This window comes from Stegostoma tigrinum, chromosome 8, assembly GCF_030684315.1.
Source record: "Stegostoma tigrinum isolate sSteTig4 chromosome 8, sSteTig4.hap1, whole genome shotgun sequence".
NCBI classification, from domain to species: Eukaryota; Metazoa; Chordata; class Chondrichthyes; order Orectolobiformes; family Stegostomatidae; genus Stegostoma; species Stegostoma tigrinum.
Window position 1 is genome coordinate 37,218,085 of NC_081361.1, and position 20,153 is coordinate 37,238,237.

Genomic DNA, 20,153 nt, shown 5'->3' on the forward strand with positions numbered 1-20,153 from the left:
TTAATTAGACAGGAGATTTTCCTATTGCTAAAATAATGGCAAGGTGCTTTCAAAATAAAGATCGTAGGTATCATTGTGGTCGAAGCGCACCTGTAATAATTGTTCAAGCTAGTCTGGGAAAATACACTGGCACTAGTGTCAAATAATAAGTCCCATGCTTTGGGTATTAAAAGTAACTTGCTGGCATTTCAGGGAAGCTAAAGAAAAATCTCTTGCATTTTCAGAACCAATTGTGGGCGGGTAGGCTGCAGAAGTTCAAAAAGAGGTTCATATCGTACACTTTGATTCATTGCCACCTCAGTAATTATCCGGTTAACTGCTTGACAATAGGATTATACTATAGCAGACAAGGTTTCGGTCGAGCTCCGTGGCTGAGGGTTCCAAGGCGGATAGTGTCTGCAATATGGCAAATGTGGAAAGTACATGGCGTTGAGCTAGAAGATCAGCTACAGCGCAGTCGGATATCAGAACGATCTCGATGGGCCGAATGGGCAGCTCCTAATCTCTCGGCATTAGGTGCATTGGGGCTCGTGATGATGCCGCATCGTTTTCTGACAGTTTGGTGAAGAGATTGCTGTTCAGCGGTGGCATTGCTGTTCAGAAAGCCAAAGTTCCACGGCCGCTGATCACGGTGGTGACTGGAACTGTGAAGGCGCCGTGTCACGTGAATTAACCTACACGCGACCGTTCAAGTTGGCTGTCCATGCAATAAGGTATCATTTCAATGCCCCTGATGTCCCATTTGCCAAATGGTTTGTTTTTATAGGATGGAAATGCAGACTTTGTTCAGAGGAAATCTGTGTTCTTCACTCTAACATACAGCATTGCTAGTTGGACATTACAGCATCAGGAAAAGCACCTTGTTGACATTTTGTTGGCTGCCTCGTCTGAGCTTACGGTTTTTAAACCAGGGTAATACTACGATCGCTACCAACACTTAGGTGATTAATAATTACGCCCAATCTATTGCAAGGGAAGAAAATAACGCACACCCCCCCATAAGCGAAAAGGATAGTTTTTTAAACAAGTGCCTGAAGCAAATTGAACGAGAACAATGGGGGAAAAAACTTCACAGACAACACTTCTGCATATATATTTAACCAGAATACGCCTGATTATCGTGACCTATTCATGCAAGTACGGTGTATGCCATTTATCATCTTCGTCGATATATCAGGATTCATCGCTGTTCAATCCAGCAGCGAGTCTGCACCAGTATCACTTGTTTACAGTGAAGTATTAAATCTGCCCCAATGCTGAGAAATTGGTAAAGATGTAATCTTGAATCTAGCTAGATTGTAAAATGCTATGATAATGGACTGACCATATTAGGTGGATTAGAGTTTGCTTTTTACCTTTTGTCTTTGTAAGTCTATGAGAGACACAAAAATAAATGCAATGTCCGAACGTTGATTTTTTTTGAAAGCACACACACATATTTTGGAAGTGATTCTTTTTATTTAATTCCTGGCGGCTGTATTTTCTTTGTATATGAATGTGGTACAGGTCAATAAATAATGAAAAGGCTGGTGGTTGTGCTGGAGGCGGGTCAGGGATCGCACCTTTCACGTCAGTTATATATTGAGCCCAGCGTTAAGACTGCGGGCACAATGCGGGAACGTCCTTAACAAGCAGCTCTTTTATTTTAATTAACAGGAGCAACCCGCTCAGAAGCTCAACCCCGGAGCCAGTGACAGGATAATTCTCATCGACTCCATCCCAGGGATAGCTCGCCCCCACCCCACCAACGTCCATTTCCATGTTGAATCTGAGCCGATAAAGGTAAAGGTAAGTTGGACTTGTGAGATCTTGCCGATTTGTGTGAGTGTGTATGTGTGTGTCAGGTTTACTGTAGAGCATACTTGGCGCTTTCTTAACAAAGGGCATTAATATTTACCCATCCCAATCACCTAGCAACGCGATTCAGATTCCAGGGAGCTGGAGAGGCAGAAATCTGTCGGGATCTTGATGAAAAGCAGGTATTGTTAAGAACTCCTAGCTGGTTCACCTGTTTCTAAACCAGGGTATCATTGTTTATAACCTGAAGCTGCGTGTGTTCTGTGGTATTCGTATATATTAAAGACTGGGTTCCTTTTTCAAATGAAAGATTCGCTTCTCAGGGTCAATACGCCACCGAATAACATCGCCCTCGATAAACCTGCTGAAAAGCTTGCGAGATTTTGTTTATAGTGGTGATGGGCAAAATCAAAACTCAGTTTTCTCAGCAACTCAGTCCGCTCTTACTTTAACTCGTTCATCTATCGCCCTACTGTGCAATTTTGCTGAGGAACGCCCCGAAATTTGAATCAAATAATCAAATATTCCCCATTTCTGGATTTTTCTTGAAAAAAACCATTTAGATTATTTACTTAAGTATCGCTAACGCGATGAATACTTTGCGATTGTAACCTAGTACAGTGCAATCCAATTAGAACTCTCGGCAATGAAATATTTCATGATTTGTATGTGCAGGGGGGTAGTGGTGAGAGCAATTGTATGATAAACATTAAATATTGTTGTGAAAATATACAGTATGGACGCTTACGTGTCGATTTTCTTTAAAGGAAAAAATCACATTTTGTTGAACAGATTTCTGAATGCTTCTACTCTGATTCTTTAATTAATTACACCATTCGTTAGTGTAGTAACTTGAAAGTTGAAGGATTTACGTGACATGGTAATGGCACCAAACCAAATATTCAGTGATCAGTGTAGTGTTTGGAGCTTTTGTTTTGGTGGGGTGTGTGGATGGAAAGGCAGAGGTGGCGGTGTGGACGGTGGTAGCCCCAAGAATTCTTTACTATTCCGAAGGGCACCAGACGTATCTCCACATTAAGCGGGGAGAAAAGCTGGAAACGCACGGCACGCTTAAATAAAATGTAGGAGGTCGTGGCAGCTTAAAGGCCTGTGACAGCTCTGTTGATTATTCAATGAAATATCTGAAGTGTATGCCAGGCCCATACTTGAGTGTGGCACCGCATTTGACCTTTGTGTGTGCGCGGGTAGAGAGAGAGAGAGAGAGAGAGATAGCTCTTCCATTCTGGCCTTGATTCTTTCTCGGGCGTTTATCACGCCCGGCAACAACCTGTTCTTCAGTTGAAATTAAGATGAAGCACCAAAATCTAACGCTTTCGGTCCAAACCGTCAACCAAGCTGCGTCCCTGTACTTCGCCCCTGTTTGAAAAGTTGATCCCATTTTTACTTGCACGCTCAGGTCCTACTTTTGTTGCTTTAATCCCGTTGGGCCTTTATTGTGTCACAATTTGTGGAAGTCGCTGCTTGCCCGGACTCACCTGTTACTTAATGAGCTTTCTCTTCACACCCAGTACAAAGGAGCTTGGTGCAGTCAGATTTTCACTAAACATCTGTGTCAACACTTTTCAAATGTTCCTCTCCCATCCTCATTGTAAATTTGCACTTGTGTTTTATTCAGGTTACTATTGCCATCGAAACCTATTTTACCATAATTGCGATATCTATACGTTGTCAATTGACTGTATGTAAATCTACCATGGGTACCGTATTTCCCATATCTACCATTCAATCCCTCGTACTCTTCAATGTGGAGGTTACCGGCGGTTGAAGTATTATGATGAGAACGTGGTACTGAATAGGCAGGCTGGTGGCCCCTACAGAAAACAAGATAACTAAAACATGATAACCTAAATTTTAAGTGCAGCCACAAACACACACACAAAAGCGTGGATTAAATAACTTAGTCAAGAAAATCTAATTAGATACCCGAAGAAGCGCATTTAGAATTTTTAAAAAGTTCGTACGCGATTATGTGATGGAATAATTTACCCTTGATTTGGACCGATTGTGGTTAGGAAACGTTGTGTCCTAACATGCAAATTGCAATGTCAGTGGATATAACAGCAGCTATGACACTTCACAAAATCGATGTGCAGTTTTGCTGATATTTTATACTGGCACCTTTCATTGTAGCGCCCGCCCTGAAATCGTTGGGCTTACACACTTTCCCTCATAGAATATTCATCTCGCCGAAATGAGGTTAAATATGTTTTATACAATTCAGTTTTCCGCTGATACGGCACGGAATGTTCATCCAAGAAGAATCCAGAGAAACAAACAGATTTGGACAAAGGATGGCAAATGTGCTCTCAATAACCTCATCAAAAATGTTAAATAAATACCACAACCGCCTTTAAAATAAATCATTTATAAGGTATCTACAATTAATCATCGCTTTCAAAGGAGGGCATACAGATAAAGAGAGCATCGCGTATTTGACGTGGTTCTACTTTTTAATATCGCATTTTAACTGCATCAAGTGTTGTAGTAACAGGTAATGGTATTATTCGCGCCCTTAAAAACACTATCTCATAACTGAGTGTGTTCTTCTGTAATGTAGCTGGCTGCTTTCCGCCTTCGTTGTGATATAAAGCAATGCCCGAAAGCTGTCGAGTAAGAATTCGAGCACCAAATATTATCCAGCCCACGTGTCGTAACAACGTGCTGCCATTTACGCCAGTGAACTTAATTTGTGTAACTGTGTTGTACAATAAGAACGTGGATGGGTAAACTATAAATTAAATGGACGGTATCAATAAATGGAGTCGCGATGAATCGCATTTTAAAAAGTTATAATTTTAGTATTGCTTGATATCAGGATTACAAAGAAAAACTGCTCCTTGTCAACAGCTCATCACCCCGTGCACCTTACAGCGCCTGATGGAGCGAACCAAGAGCTAACATAATTAATTAAATGAATACAGATGTAGGGGTTTAGCCACTTTTGAGTTATGTTATTGTAGCCGGCCAATTACTGGTAATAGTGCCATTGAGCAGAGATAGACATGTAAATTTAACACCGTTTTCCCCCCTTAAATGGAAAAAATAGCTCCTCAGCTCTAATGCACCTGCAGGTTTGCATAGAACCAGGAAAGTGCATTATCGAACAAATGGAAAGAAAGTCCTCCAACTTCAGAGCATGTTAATTGAATACATTCAATCAAGCTTGGGTTATGTTTGAGCTTTTATCTACCAGGTCGGGATGCACAGACAGAAGACTTCGGCATCAATTCATTATGCTGTGGCACTGCGTTCAGAAAGCGTTTACAGCTGTGTTGCAGGACAACTTATAGCTACGGCCAGGAACCTGAAAACAAACCATAGCGAGTCCGGAATATAAGACTGACACCCTGTTAAGGCAATGTGACACCAGTGTACCTGAACGTAAAAGATAACTCGTCTTCAGACACCTAGAAGCTCCTGATATTTCATGTTTATTTGAATTTACATAAGGTCCTCATTAGACATTCGTTAATTAGAGTTAAACACGCATTCATTAGTCGAATTTACCGGACTCCTATTGGTTGGGTTTATTACCTTAGAATAATATTTGCATAGGTGCACTTTGCTCCGTTCATGCATGTAAAGGAAATAGAATCAAAATAAATTAGAATTTGCCTCATTAAATAGACATTTGTGCTAAAGGTGTGCACGAACCGTTGAGATTTGGTGAATAATAAACTACGCCGTAGCTCAGAAAGCAAAATACTTTGGTCACATTGACTTGCTGCTCAGCACTTCCAGCTGTGTTGTGCATCAAAGGGCTCTGAACTTGAGAGGGAGTATGGGCTCTCATTCGGTTGTAACCTCATACTACAGTTTAATTCTGGGGTAATGCTCATCCGCAATATATTAGATGCGATACGATTGGATAACATTATATGCTACTGGATCGCATAACACTGCTGGGGGCGAGAAAGTGTTATGTAGTCAGAACGCACTAGACAATTTGTAATGACCATTAGCAGATTTATAGATACGTTAGTTTTATCAGCAAACTACAACTATAGTTGAAGACACGATTTTCCTTTCTGCTTTGCGTGAATAATCTCATTTAAACGGGTCGCGTGGATAATAATAGCAACAAGGTATGTTTTTAATTCCTTGCGCTCTGGCTTCCGTGTAAACGGTGATCCGGTCACAAAGACAGACTCTTGCTCTACAATTGCATTTCCCACAAATTATCGTAATGAAAATCATTATGGAGAACTGTTAGCATATGACAGCAGGCAGAAAAAAACATCCGCAGTAGTAACGGGGATTTCCTTTCGAGTATTTCTGCGCACATGCATAGCTATCACTGCTCTATTTATAAGCCATTGATTTCTGTACAAAACGACTAATTACATTACTTACAGCAAATAACAGCCCTGCTGTACATACGATAGCGTGCCAGCAACAAACAAATCACTGCTTATTTCAGTTGATTGACTTCATTTTCACATGAAATTGTGCCTTATGAGCTAAACTCTGGCAATCTGGCTAGTGCACATACCCGCTAAGCAGCAGACACTGCTAATTGAATCTGTTTAAAAATAAAAGCTTCTCCCGTGTACTAAATGTTCATCTTACAGCTGTAACGATGAGACAAAGGGGAAGCTTCAGTTAATTTGCAGGTACGATGCTGACTATGAGCTTGCATCTTGCTGGGAAATGTAATCTCTATGGTTTGCACGCGATCTAACCGTTGTATGTGAGATGCCCAAGGGACTTGAGAAGAGAAACTCCACAGACAGGAACCCCCCATCTTGCCCGGGCTATAGGTGTGATCAAATACGCGGCAGCTGGTACCGCCAAGACTGGGCTAAAACAGCAAGTCAGAGGATTTGTTCTAAACCAATTAGTTTAAACTGTATATCAGGACAAGCATATGGGGTGTGAGGGAGAGGCAGAGAGAGGCAAAGATAGCAAAAGAGACAAAGAAATTCAGACAGAAAGCCGCAAGAGACAGACTTGACAAAGGCGGTAAAAGGCCACATTGAATCATTCGCATTAACGATAAATAAGAAGTGGCTTTTTACAACCAGTAAACATTTGCGAATGGGCATACAGTGTGTATTTAGTTATATACTGAGCCATTTTGAAATACTGTTAGCAATTCCTCAGAGGTCGATTAGGTCTTATCAACGAACAGAAACAGCCTGTATATCACCAGAAGTCAGCCTATCCCCTTGAATAATACAGGAGTGTGCACTCCTCTGTCATTTGCACCATAAAGCTCTCAAACCTCTGAAGCTTTTTAAAAAAATGTGATTTAGTGGGCATTCAAAAAAGTGCTTTAGATACGGGAAACAGAACTAGATACCCATTCGATCGAATGCTGGAATGGACAGATTATTTCACCCAGGCAGTTCACCAAACGTTTAAAATGTTTGAAAGCGCGGAACAACGCCCACACTTCGTGGATAAAACACATGTTAGAGAAATGATCAATTTTGGAATTTACCCAGCAGACAGCACCAAAAATGCTGAGAAACAGCACAGGTATAAGACCATTGCTGTGCACAGCACACTTCCGTCAGATCGCTTCAAACTCCCAAGTATGGAGAGAGCAGCTGCCCTGGTGTCAGTACAACTGTACGCAGATACAGTCAACATGAAAAAGGAGGTAGATTCAAATCAGTTATCCGTGCGGTCTCGCGTCATTGGTGCATTTCTACATTGGAATCTGATACTGGGGAGTCTTGAAATCCATCTGTCGCCCAGATTCACTGCCAGGTTGGGAGCCTATACCTGTTCTCCACGTGGGATGCGAACTGGTATGCTCTGTGAATCGGAAGCTGTGTGGGCGCCGAAGATGCCCCCTAACCCCGCCCTCATCAAAAAAAAAGATACCAGGTTAAATGCGGAATAGTAACGATCAGATCTAGACGTGTGCGTGCATGGGTGTTGGGGTAGGGGTCCTCAGGGGCTTGCGGTTGGTCATTTTCGAGCCAGCTTTGTGGTCACGCCCTGCTCTGTAGGCGCCACAGCGCCGGGCTTCAGGGACGGTGAAGATGTTATAGACTGGCGCCAGGTTTCCAGCATCTCCCCACAGGCAAGGTGCTGGAGCGAATCTGTTTTTTTTTGTGTGTGGGCCACCCAATGCTGGCGTGGATGCTGCTGTCGGGGTCAATCGTGGCATGTCACCTTCCGAAATATGCAAAAAAAAGTTGACATTTTAGGACGCACACTGCGTTCTGCGAGCGAGCACGCTCTGAACCCGGGGGCATGGGGCTTGTGGGGTTGCGGGGGAGAGGGGAAGGGGCAAGAGCCGAATGAAGTGAACCCCACGTAAAATCCGAACGCAGTGTTCGCAACCAGCATTTTGGTGCCCTTGCCTTGAAGGGCCTTTTACTGCACGGTTTCAATTCAAAGCTGCCCATTGCAATGGGAACATGGCTGCTGAGAATAGTTCTGTTCATTTTCAGAATTCTGGGCATTTGATTCATTGCCACCAGAGGGAAAAAAATGGTTTTATTTGAGTTAAACACAGAGAGCGTCTACCATGCAATACAATGATCCCAAGGATGCCTAGAAATGTGAGCATGTCGTCTCAAATCGCAACAATCACAGAAGGCCACACTGTAAAATCTCTCACTCTGAATGGTTATGAGACTATTACAGTCTAGTTGAGTTCTCACTTTCAGAACTAAGGCTGCTGTTGCGACCATGTGATGACGCAGGGTCGTGAGCATTTTGAACGTTTATGTTTTTTTCTCTCTACCCCATTGCTGGAAGCAGTGGCTGCTGTGTGTGTGTGTGTGTGTGTGTGTAAAGCTGCCCCTCTGTGCGTGAGCACAGACAATGTACTGCTTTGAACTTCGCGACAATGCTGACCTGAAAAAATGCGTCCCTCTGCTGATTTCCTGCCTGGACCCGAGTGACCTTTCAAATCGTGGTTGTTTTCCTGGGATTGGGGGAGACTCAGGGATGGGGAGGTGAGAGATGTGAACAGAGAGAAGGATTCTGTTTAATCAATCAAGCACCATTCCCCTCACCTCTCTAAACTGCTATAAATCTCATCAAAATACCACATTACTAAATTCTTCGTAAAATTTGCTTTTAGGAATTTAACTGAGAATTTAACAAGAGCTGTTTGCGCTGTTTTATTTTGCGGGAGGAGTGGATGATCGTTGGTTTACACTGGTTTTACTGATCAACTGTCTTAATTTTCGGAGTGTTGCTTGCCTGTGCTGGTTGGTTTTACTTTTAGGCTTTGCACAAAGCACAATTAATTTTCTCCCCTTAATTGAACATTGTCTGCCCTTATGGAGAATACCTGTTGCTTTCAGAGAGATAAAGAAAACCTCACAGTTCCCGCTCTGCCCAATCGGAAAGTCGCATGAACTCGCCACACTGGGAAATCAAACCCGCCTGGAGCTGTCATTGACTGTCCGTCAATAGCCAATGAAAAGCGTATGACAGGCCTTTGTAATGAAAAGGATTAGGTGGCAGTCTATCGAACTCCTCCCACCAAATTATCCAACTGTGCCCTGGCGAGAGACTGCAACAAATAGGCGAAACGGTGTGCTCCCAGCCAGCGAGCTACAATCCGATCAGCAAGGAGCTAAGGAGTCAGGGGAATGCGGTTAAAATCGCCCTAACATCATTGTTTGCCCGTTATTCCTAACCAGTCTGCAGGGACTCCTATCACTGTCTGGTCCCCAGCAGTAGCCAGCAACTATCATCTCCCCGGGCGCCGGAGAATTTGACGTGTTGTACTTCCCACCACCTACCACCCCCAACCCCATCAGAGATTAGCAGTTTATTTCTCTCTCTCTCTTTCTCTTTCTTTCTCTAATTGTCTTGTAGCAGTTTCTTCCATGGTTTAAGCTGGGGTCTGTATGGAAGTACTAAGAGCCAGGGCCGAGGAAGACACGTGTACTTTCCGTCAATCAGCGATGCTTTTCCACGGAATCTCTGGGGGCGAGATCCAGGGAATCATGGAGGAAATGGAAAGGAGATCCAAGACGGATTCCCGGCTCGCCAAAGGAGTGCAGATGAACGGAAGGGAAACGGTAAGAAGGAAAACAACATCAGAAAGGAGGACTTTGAGCCACACAATTTAACTTCCTTCCTTCACCCTGAACGGTCCTTGCGTAGCAGTTAAGGGATTGAGTTCAGCTTCTATTTTAAAAAAATTCTCCGTTATATTGAATTCTCGACGGCTTTTTAAAACAAAAAAAAACCATCGCACTGACTAAAAGAGATTTGGTTTTTTTTGCTCGCAATACGCATCGGTTATTTATTGACACAGGCAAAATTAAAATGTGACATAAAACCCATTTTTAAAAAATGCCTTTTGAGTGTGTGCTGCTCCGGTCTTTCTCCGGTGCTTCCCTGCCAACAAAGACCGGGAACCATCCTCGGCTTGACTGTGGAGGAGACTGCAACGCGATTATTTGTGAACTTCGAGCAAAAGGAACTCTCGCTTGAAGCAAAGACCCGCGCGTTAAGATTTGCTTCAATAACTGCCCAACTTTGACTCTCTCTTTAACTCAATTTACTACCATGGGAGATTGAACTGTCACGGGAGAGGGATGGGGGGCGGGTGATGGTGGTGGGGAACTGTTCAACAGCTGCAGCAAATGGAAAAACATTTACCTGCAAAATGTTTGCAAGTATTTTTGTGCAAATCAAATGTTGCGTTTACGTATTCGCTCTTGTGCAACCTGTATGTATGCGTTTGACCATGGTGACGTTTTAGCTTGACATTTAAAAAGAAGATTTTTTGTTTGCAGAACATGCCTTCTATTAACTCGGAGAAACCCGCCTTGTGTGCAGGCTGCGGCGGTAAAATCGCAGATAGATACTACCTGCTTGCTGTCGACAAGCAGTGGCACCTCAGGTGCCTCAAGTGTTGTGAATGTAAACTCGCCCTGGAGTCCGAGTTAACTTGTTTCGCCAAGGATGGCAGCATTTACTGCAAAGAGGACTACTACAGGTAATCATCCAGCGCACGCTTGCTTCAGGGTCTCCAAATTGGAGGTGCAACTTGTACAGGGAACGTGGGCGCATGCAAAAATGAGGCAAAGTAAAACTCATCTCCGAGCCGGGCTTTTTTTTTGGTTTTTGGCTGTTGCCTGGCACTCCAGGCCGTGTTCCTTTTCTAACGCGCGTTTCCGTTTTACACACGGACGGTCACAAGCGGTTAGGCCAGCACAACCATCGTCAACCGCGGACTGTGGGCCTGGAGGGGGAATGGAAGCTGAGCTTTCCCTCTTATGGGGCATATGTCCCTCTCAGAGCCCGGGGGGAGGGATGCAGCAATCTGAACGGTAACTCTAGGCTTTCTTTCCGTCATGTAAGGACAGCGATCCCCCCTTATGTTTGAGGGTGAGCGTTTGACAAGCCAGAACTTAGGCCTCAAACTCAACAAAATATATAGCAACATTGGAAATGTTTCATTTTGCGACGAGGAAGCTTTTGGAAAGTACTGGGACCATTTTATTTTATGTTTTGCCCGAAGCATTGGTTCATTCAATGTGATCAAAAATTTATTTGTAAAATGATGAGATCAGCCAATATTGGTCTCACAGCTGAAGGATCTGTGCCCGATCGGATACCGGAATCAGGTCAGGGATAGTGGGCTGCGAGTTTTCGGACGATGCGTAGATGTAGGCCATACAATGACCGGGACGAAAACAGCAAGTTGTAAAAAAAATGCCACTGTTTGAGTTCACGATGAGCAATTTATTATTGACTCTTTCCCTATCCCTTCAAATTATATTCATGTTGCCCACACACCAAAAGAAGTTACCGCCGTTCAGGAACATCGGGCGCTTTTAAATAAACGTTCAAATGCGAGGAAAAATGTTGTAACTATTAAATATTAATAGACCGACGTTTTGATATGATTCTTTGGCTGACAATGATGTTGTTCGTCGTGCAAATATAATGTACATGTTCTTCTATTTCTAAGCGTGGTGTCCTTTGCTCTCTTTTGCTTTATATTTTGGGAAGGAGGTTTTCTGTCCAACGCTGTTCTCGTTGCCACCTCGGGATATCCGCCTCTGAAATGGTCATGCGAGCCAGGGACTCAGTTTATCACTTGAGCTGTTTCACGTGTACGACTTGCAACAAAACATTAACCACAGGCGACCACTTCGGCATGAAAGATAATTCGGTTTACTGCAGAGTACATTTCGAGTCCCTGATGCAAGTAGACTATCATACGCAACTGAACTACACCGAGCTGGCTTCAAAGAGCGGGGGTCTCGGCTTGCCCTACTTCAATGGGACAGGCACGGTTCAGAAGGGACGCCCCAGGAAGAGAAAAAGCCCTGCACTCGGAGTCGATATCTCAACTTACAACCCAGGTGGGGAAAGTTATATTTGTCAGGCATACATGTATACAAATTGTCCATGTGGCCAAAACTTCAGCGCTACAAATCGAAACATAAGTCAAACTTCAACTGTTTTGTTTTGGCCATCATACACCAACGAATGGAAAGGTTTTTTTTACGCAAAAGAAGGAGCTTTTAAAATTCCGATATCAATCATGTTCCAGATGATTTTGCAAATCAACTGACGGTTCAAAGGCCCACTAACATTTCACCAGAACGGAACAAAAATATTGAAGCTAAGATTTAAATTTGTTTTGTTGTATGTGTATGGGGTCTTAGCACGGCCCTACCGAACAACCCTTCCACGTTGAGTCCTTGTTATCCATAAGAGTTTCTGCTCGGCAGAGTTCTTAAGCTTTATAATTGGACTAAGCGTGCTGTCAGAGGTACTTTGGTCAGTTTGATGGCTGCAAAAGCGTTCTATGGGTCTGCGCTCTTTTTTAAAAAAAATAACCAAACATGATTTCATCCTTTTCTTTTTCATAAATAAAAGAATAAATGCTTTGTGGACTTTCCACAAAATGGGACCCAACTGCATACTGGTTCACTGTGCCCTTTGTAGCTGTTTCTTAATTGTGGGGTTTCCTTAAAGCAAATTGGCGCGCACTCGAGATTCTGATGTTCAGTTGAATGAAAGAAGAATCACGTAATCTGGAGGTTAATTGTTTTCTGTTAATTGGACGTGACACAGGAATCCCTGGTTTCCACTCCCACATAAATCACCCCTACCCGCCGTAAATTTATCTTGAACTAACATACTGTATAAACTCATTGGTGCATTCACGAGAGTACCAACGAGAATTAATACACCAAACTTTAAATATGTTCCTACATTCACTGCAAAAAGCAAATCATTTTCATTTGAAAATAAGGACAAAATATCGTTTTCACTCTGGGGGAGAATCACAATATTAACATAAACCGCTTTGTTGGAGTCCATTGTTCTTGCGATGGTTGATGTTAAAGATAAAATCCAATGTATTAATGCAATCAGATGTTATAATCTGTGTTAAATCATGTGGTGGGAACTGGATTGTGTTTAAATTGACCTACAGTCTCTATCCAGTGGCTGGAACAGAGGACGAACATAGACTCATAACATTTAATGCGATCCATTGAGGATATTCAATAGCCCTGAATAACTTGTAAAATAATCCTCGACCTTCTACTTGCAGTTTTTGAGGGTATTTAAAATACAGTGGTGTATATAGACCACCTCCCAGGCTACCAAATAATAAGTAAGTTTGGATACGGAGTGGTTCTAGTGAAATGAAACAAAAAATAAACGAACGACTTAATATTTCTCGAGGCGGGAAGTTCATCTAGTAAAGATCATATTTCAGAAAGTGCAAACTAAAGACTGCAGATTACTTTTCAGTTAATATGAATGGATGGATAGCTGGGTGGAATGTGTTAATTTCAGTGTGAAATTACATTATCAGTACCGCTACAATTTTTCTGTATACAAAAAATCACGAGACGTTCACTAAATTTGCAAAATAATTCTAAAATGTTACCAAGTCGGATGTGGTCATGTTTACGTTCAATTACGAGTTGTGACCATTGAAAGTTAACGTTTCGTGTTGTTTTCCTTTCGAGCATAATGGGCAAAACGTAAAACAGGAATCCGCCTGCATTTATTATTACGATTTCTGAACGCTTGTCTCGATTGAAAAATGTGTCCGTACGCGATAATAATCATTGACAAGATATTCCTTCTGAGGATTCGTTTATCATAATAATTTCGGATGGCATTTGCAAAAATGTGCCGCTTTAAGTTAAAATTAAAAGCTGCACAAGAACAAAAAAAAGTACTCACCGAAATCGATTCGTCCCATGGGTTTAGCATCAAATATATCACTGAACCCAAAGCACAAGAGCAGTGCTTTTAGTTTTCAAACTATTTTGTAACGTAATATTTGAGGAGGGCTTTCAAAACGTTTGAGTGGAAATTCCTGGGAGCTGGTAATCATTTCTAAGGGAATAGTTGGAGGCGACTTGAGTAAGGAATGTCAAATATTGTGTAGTCCTCATACCAGGGGTGGGGGGAGGGGGGGTGCAAATGTTGACACAAATTCTCGGGCTTAGAGTTGAGCGCCCTCTAGTGAAGAGGAGTAAGTGGTAGAGGGTGGGGATGAAGCGGTGAGGTTAATCCTGTTGCTTGATGTGAGAGATCATTAATAAACAGCACGGTTGTGTTTGTGAATGCCAGGCTGCAATGAAAACGACGCGGACCACTTGGACAGGGAACAACAGCCCTACCCTCCAACCCAGAAAACCAAGCGTATGCGCACATCCTTCAAACACCACCAGCTTCGCACCATGAAGTCCTACTTCGCCATAAACCATAACCCAGATGCGAAAGATTTAAAACAGCTTGCCCAGAAAACTGGGCTCACCAAAAGAGTTTTGCAGGTAAGAGGCATCCATATTGATCTAACGAAATGTGCTGTGTACTGTAAACCTCTGATCACCCTTTCATGCTCTGCATTTATTGATCGGAAAACCCATTTCAAAATTCTGAGACTGGGACTGGTAGATATACTGCCAGGTAGATCTGGTAGTACAATAATAGATTATTATACTAATCATCCAAAGTATTTAAAAAAACTAGAGCTGAAATTAAAAAAAGGGGTGGTATAAAACGAGGAGTTACAGTGGAGAATCCCTGTCTATGTTTCATCCACTCCAATAGATGGCTGGTTAGTGGCATTACTATTTATGTGGCAGTTTGATAACTTGCACAGTAATCGATTATTTCGCAATTGGGCATATTTTATACATAACGACTGACAACTAAATATCAAGATATAGCACCTCAAAATTTCGCCATTGAATGCAAAGCACAGAAACCACGGCGTTGTTCTCAAATGACTTTTTTTAAAAAAAAGTTCACATTGATGCCAATGTTAATCAGCTCATTCCCCAAATATCCTCTCAATATTCAGTCCTGGTGTCCAACAGTACATCCAGTGTATTCTAAAATGGCTTCGCTGGGCAAGAGGCGCTAAAATTATCTTCACCATTATCGGAAAACCCTGTTGAGTTGCACCAGCTGAGCACAGGATGTTATCGACAGTCCTGTCCAAATTGACTGGCTCACTGGTTTCATTTCAAATCGCGCTGTTCCATCCCGCATGGGGCGAACAGCTGAAGGAAACAAGAGTGAATAGATCTCCAAAACTTTGACCATCTTGGCGCTTGCCATAATTACCAGGATCTCTGTTTGTTTGTTAGTGGATGCAACATAGTACATAATCTCATTTTAAGCTTTCAGTATTTTTCGCTGATAAGTTGTTAAACGAGCCGTTTAAGTTGTGTGCGGTGTAACGAGCTTGGTTCCTCGTACTGTGCAGGGAAGTCAATGGTATTAAACGTAGCCAATTTCTGCTTGCATTGTCACAATCTCAGCATTCCCCAGTCCATTTAATGCTAGTCTATTTAATTCTGCATAGTAGTAGCTGTTTAAATAATTGATCTTTATATATCTTATTTATCTATATCTATATATCTATAGCGATAAGTTGTGGATTGTGATTAGATAAAGAAAAAAAAAGGATCAAATAATCGGTAAAAAGATTACATGGGATTGGTTTGCAGGTTTGGTTTCAAAACGCAAGAGCCAAATTCAGAAGGAACCTTTTGCGACAGGAGAATGGGGGTGTTGATAAACCTGATGGCACAGCACTTCCCGTCCCGCCCCCAGCCGACAGGTCCGGCGCCGCTCTAAGTCCAAGCAGCACTTCGACCACTTTAACAGACTTGACCAATCCCACTCTGTCAGTAGTGACGCCTGTGACCTCTAACCTGGACGTGCACGAATCCGGGAGTCCGTCACAAACTACCTTAACGAACCTTTTCTAACATTTTTTAGCAGATTTCCTTCAAAACAAAACAAAAAAAATCCCTGGAAAGTATTAACAAAAGACAAAAATAAAACAGATCCTGTTGTGTGTAGGATGATTTTGTTAAATAACTGATATGAATATATATTTTTTGTTTATTGACGAATTCTAGTTTACAGCAGTAGAAAAAAAGAGCAGTTTACAAAATAAATGTCAATGGACTGTGCAGTGGTGACTGCGCATGCTCGAATATAATTCCAATTTCCAATGATATTTTCCTTAAAAGCTTCCAGATTAAAAGTTTAAAGCTCAGTTTAATCTTACACTACTTCGGTTCTCCTCGACACTGGTCATGTAAACATTTTTTTCTTCACTTCTGCTAAACGTGTCCACCATATTCTTACTGTCTCTACAACTGCAGGGACAGGAAAGTCAACGTTTCGGGCCGTTCAGGGTCCTGTCGAAGGGTTTCAGCCCGAAACTTTGACTTCCCTGCTCCTCGGATGCTGTCTGACCGGCTGTGCTTTTCCAGCTCCACACTTATTGAATCCAGCTTCCAGCATCTGCAGTCCTTTACTGTCTACAACTGCAGGGTTGTCTTAGGGAGAGTGAGAGACTCAAAAAAAACAAATTAAGTTTCGCCAGTGAGCTCATTTCATGCGCACTCACCAGTGAACATCTCTTCAGGCTCCTCGCTATTGTCATATGTACTGGTACCAACAATACTAAATAAAACTCGCCAATAGTTTTACACTACCGTTCTTTGGCAGAACGAACCATGGTGTACTGGAACTACTTTTCTCCAATGAGATCTATCACAGCTTTTATCATGTGCCTTATGATATTTCTGAAGAAAGTCTGTGACGTGGTGTAGATTCGTGTTCCCTTGTTTGGAAAAAAAATGCCCTTCTGACACCTCACAAGTTTTGTATTGTTACCTCCTTTTCTGATAACTTTTTAATGGGAAAGCTGTTTTTTTTTCTTTAAAAAACACAAAACGACGTTTGGACTTGTCCTCGAAAGCAACCACGAACACGGTCTCTCACTAGAGTAGTTGGTATTCCCAATGTTACGAGGTCCTTCTGTTTGATCTTTGTGTTTATGATAGTACAGTAAGTGGTTTGATGAGATTGTTGATGTTACTTTGTTTTTTTAAAAAAATGAAACCATTGTACAGGCGCGTTCTCCCCTTTTAATATTTATGGACCAAACGTTTTGTGATATCTTATTAAAATTGTGTGATTAAAGCAGTTTGTTTGATCGTTTTCAGTTTAGCCTTCTTTCATTCGGCGCTTATACTGCGATATCAAATAAGCTCCTGGTGGTGTGTCTATGTGCATTATCAATTGACGAAAGACCAATGGGTGTAAAACTCGTTTGAAACCAGAAAAATGCGGTAATAATACAAACAAATAGGTAGACGTAGCGACATAACACTTTTTTTAGAATAAACTGAATAAATCAGTATCTAAACATTTTGTCAGTTCAAGCAAAAAGCACTAATGTTATGAAAAGTGCCTGATACTAAAAAAAAACACACAACACATAAAAGCGAGAACGGGCGACTTCAGGAGTTATAGATTGTATGTTTATACCAGCATTGCTTTTCAACGACCTCTATTTTTTCAATTGTCTGTTTGCAAGTCTAGAATGCCCACTTAAAATAAATGAATGCTATTTCAGGGACGACAAACACAGGAAAACAATTGTGTTTTAAAAATGGCACACGAAATACGAGTGTATATAATCAGGAAGAACGTGTTCCACTAGGGTCAGGCTGAGCACAAGAAGTACCTAAAAGGCTCAGAGTTTAAATACTCGCTCCAGTAGGATAGGGACGCCACAAGTTTTTATATTTAATAATAAAAAAGGGGGAATTTAAACCGCCAGAAACTCTATAAATTCAGGGAAGACTAAAGCCAAACAGTCGACATCCAAACAATGTAAATTTACCTTTCAAAATAGTTTTTCACGAAACGTTAGAAATATTTTCCTTGTTAAAAAAACAACAAAAAGACCCCGGAAGGCCAGATTGCTCTGTAGTTTAATGAACTGTTACTATGATTTCTTTCAGGGAGAACAAATCTTGGGGCATTACAGCCACACTTCCCGACGTTTGAAAATTCCCTAGGTATTTTAAGAAGGGGAAAGGTTGATCGGAATTCAACAGCAGTGAAGACAAAGACTATATTAACACACAATTAAATATCCTAAAACTTTACTCAGATACATAATTACAATAAGCCTCCAAAATGTAATTTGCTTGAATGTTTAAGCTAATGTAGGACGCAACGTGTTGTATTTCTTTTACGTTTAAGCTGTCAGTGGACATACATGTAGAGAAAACATAAAGTCTGCGCTGGACTGAATTTGAAAGAATTAGGATGTGGTTAGGACAGGCCAGTCTGAATTCCATCGCACTGCCAAGTTGACCAACTAAATTAACAGATTTTCGGACATCAAACGTAAAGCTTTGTCTGTATTCAACAATTCTAAGTGTATAATTAATTTGATATCCATTTGTAATGTGGTTATGATGATTTGAGCCACATTCCTTCAATAGGGATAATCGATGTATGGTATTTGGAGACGAAATTCGCAAGTCCTTCAAGCCCACAGGCGACATTTTGGTGTTTCTGGTTGTAAAACAAAATTGAGAAACATTGTGCATGCTATTATAATACTTCCTCTAAATTCTTTTCAACATCAAAAGGTCGGATGTAATATTGTCAGTACTGTTTTTTGGGTGATGTATACATTTTGATTGATTGATGTTAATTGTAATAAACAGCTTTCAGTATTGAACGAGTTCTCTTGCTTAATGCAACGAATGTTTTTCTTCTCTCGAAGTAAGATTTTTTATATATAAACTATATACAAGAAAGCACACGGACTGAATTAGCATATGTTTTGAATAAATTGCTATCTTCCTATACAAACGATCGATTAATTTATTGGAATCACTACCCACACCATCCTTTTCCCTCTCGCTCAAATACTGAGATCAGTCCTGCAAACATTGAAACAAACACCACGACACCAAAACTCATAAAGGTGTACCATTCCATTGTTGCGGATTGTAATGTGACGGGCCAGCAGCTGATTCCCTGTGGTCGCTGACTACTCTAGTGCTATAATATATACATTTGCAATTTGTAATTTTCTGAGTACAGACGAGGAACAAACCGGAAATTATATTTTTAAAAAACGGCTAAAAGAACTTCGGGGGCTGTGCTTTGTTGCTTTCACCTGAAAGATGACTACTTCTGCACGCAGCGGGGCAGTCAGGTTGAGGGAGGCGCTATCCATTTGGCCCAAGAGAAACTCCGCTCCAACATTACACAAAGACGCCCCACTGCCTGTGTTTTCGAACGAACATAACAGTGAGCTAGAGAATTCATATTCTGACGAGAAATGAAAATTTTTGCTTTGCAAATCGAAATGATACATGAGGGAAATAAAACATTATGACCCCAACTGAATTTCGTTATCATTAGTTATCCAGGAGAGGACAGAGTCACAGTTCAAATCTTCCAGCTTTACCCTTCACATTCTGCGGGCAGAACGAGATTGGGAGCATTCTGTTGTGGTTTCCTCTCCATTGCAATCTACATTTTAAAACCCAGTCCATTTCCATCACCTCACATTGGCAATGTGCCACAGACCCCAGTTGAACGATTCAGCGTCAACCTGTATTGGAAATGAAACTCACTGTCACACTTTACACTAAGCCGAGCTAATGGGGTTTGTGTTGACCAATATTATGTAGTAAAAGGGTTTAACTGGAAGTGTTTTTAATGAAAAGGAACATCGCAACCTTTGGCGCTAAACAATAGGATCGCCAGCGTCTTGCAAACAAAACCAAAATTCACATTTCCTGATTGAATAGTCCCTGTCATGTGTAGAAACTAATATTGTAGAAGTCACAATGAATGCCCTTTTCTGCAAACAATATATCGCCGAGAGGACTGTAATATATCACTAGTAGACGCCCCTTACAAAAAGGTACCACAGCGTCGTTTTGCTAGGACTGGGTAATTAACAACAGAAACTGAAGCAGCGGCACTCCTTGCTTGCTCCTAATAACGTACGTGTTTTGAACAATTCGCAGTTTCTCGCGTATAAGTATTTGATTCTCATGGTGTCAAGCAGGAGATCAAACGGC

At 41.6% G+C, this 20,153-nt stretch overlaps 1 protein-coding gene across 11 annotated transcripts; it reads left to right on the top strand.

The window, feature by feature from the left end:
- The first annotated feature begins 597 nt into the window (after positions 1-597).
- Positions 598-18,793, top strand: lhx9 (LIM homeobox 9). Of its 11 annotated transcripts, none has more exons than XM_048539313.2 (7): positions 598-713; positions 1,657-1,788; positions 9,610-9,815; positions 10,539-10,741; positions 11,761-12,116; positions 14,356-14,558; positions 15,744-18,046. In XM_048539313.2, the coding sequence occupies exons 3-7, from the start codon at positions 9,642-9,644 to the stop codon at positions 16,005-16,007; spliced, it is 1,200 nt and encodes a 399-aa protein (XP_048395270.1). In that variant the 5' UTR covers positions 598-713; positions 1,657-1,788; positions 9,610-9,641; the 3' UTR covers positions 16,008-18,046. The 11 variants fall into 11 exon arrangements, with proteins under 11 accessions (XP_048395270.1, XP_048395272.1, XP_048395271.1 ...); XM_048539315.2 differs by lacking the exon at positions 598-713 and adding an exon at positions 867-941; XM_048539314.2 differs by lacking the exon at positions 598-713 and adding an exon at positions 1,214-1,267.
- The last annotated feature ends 1,360 nt before the right edge of the window (positions 18,794-20,153 follow it).

What these genes read in the sequence shown, in the direction of transcription:
- lhx9 (XM_048539313.2), top strand. Translation starts at nt 9,642, where the DNA reads ATGGAAGTACTAAGAGCCAGGGCCGAGGAAGACACGTGTACTTTCCGT. An exon ending in AGATGAACGGAAGGGAAACG is followed by an intron (nt 9,816 to 10,538) that starts GTAAGAAGGAAA and finishes TTTTGTTTGCAG; the next exon opens with AACATGCCTTCTATTAACTC. An exon ending in TGCAAAGAGGACTACTACAG is followed by an intron (nt 10,742 to 11,760) that starts GTAATCATCCAG and finishes TATTTTGGGAAG; the next exon opens with GAGGTTTTCTGTCCAACGCT.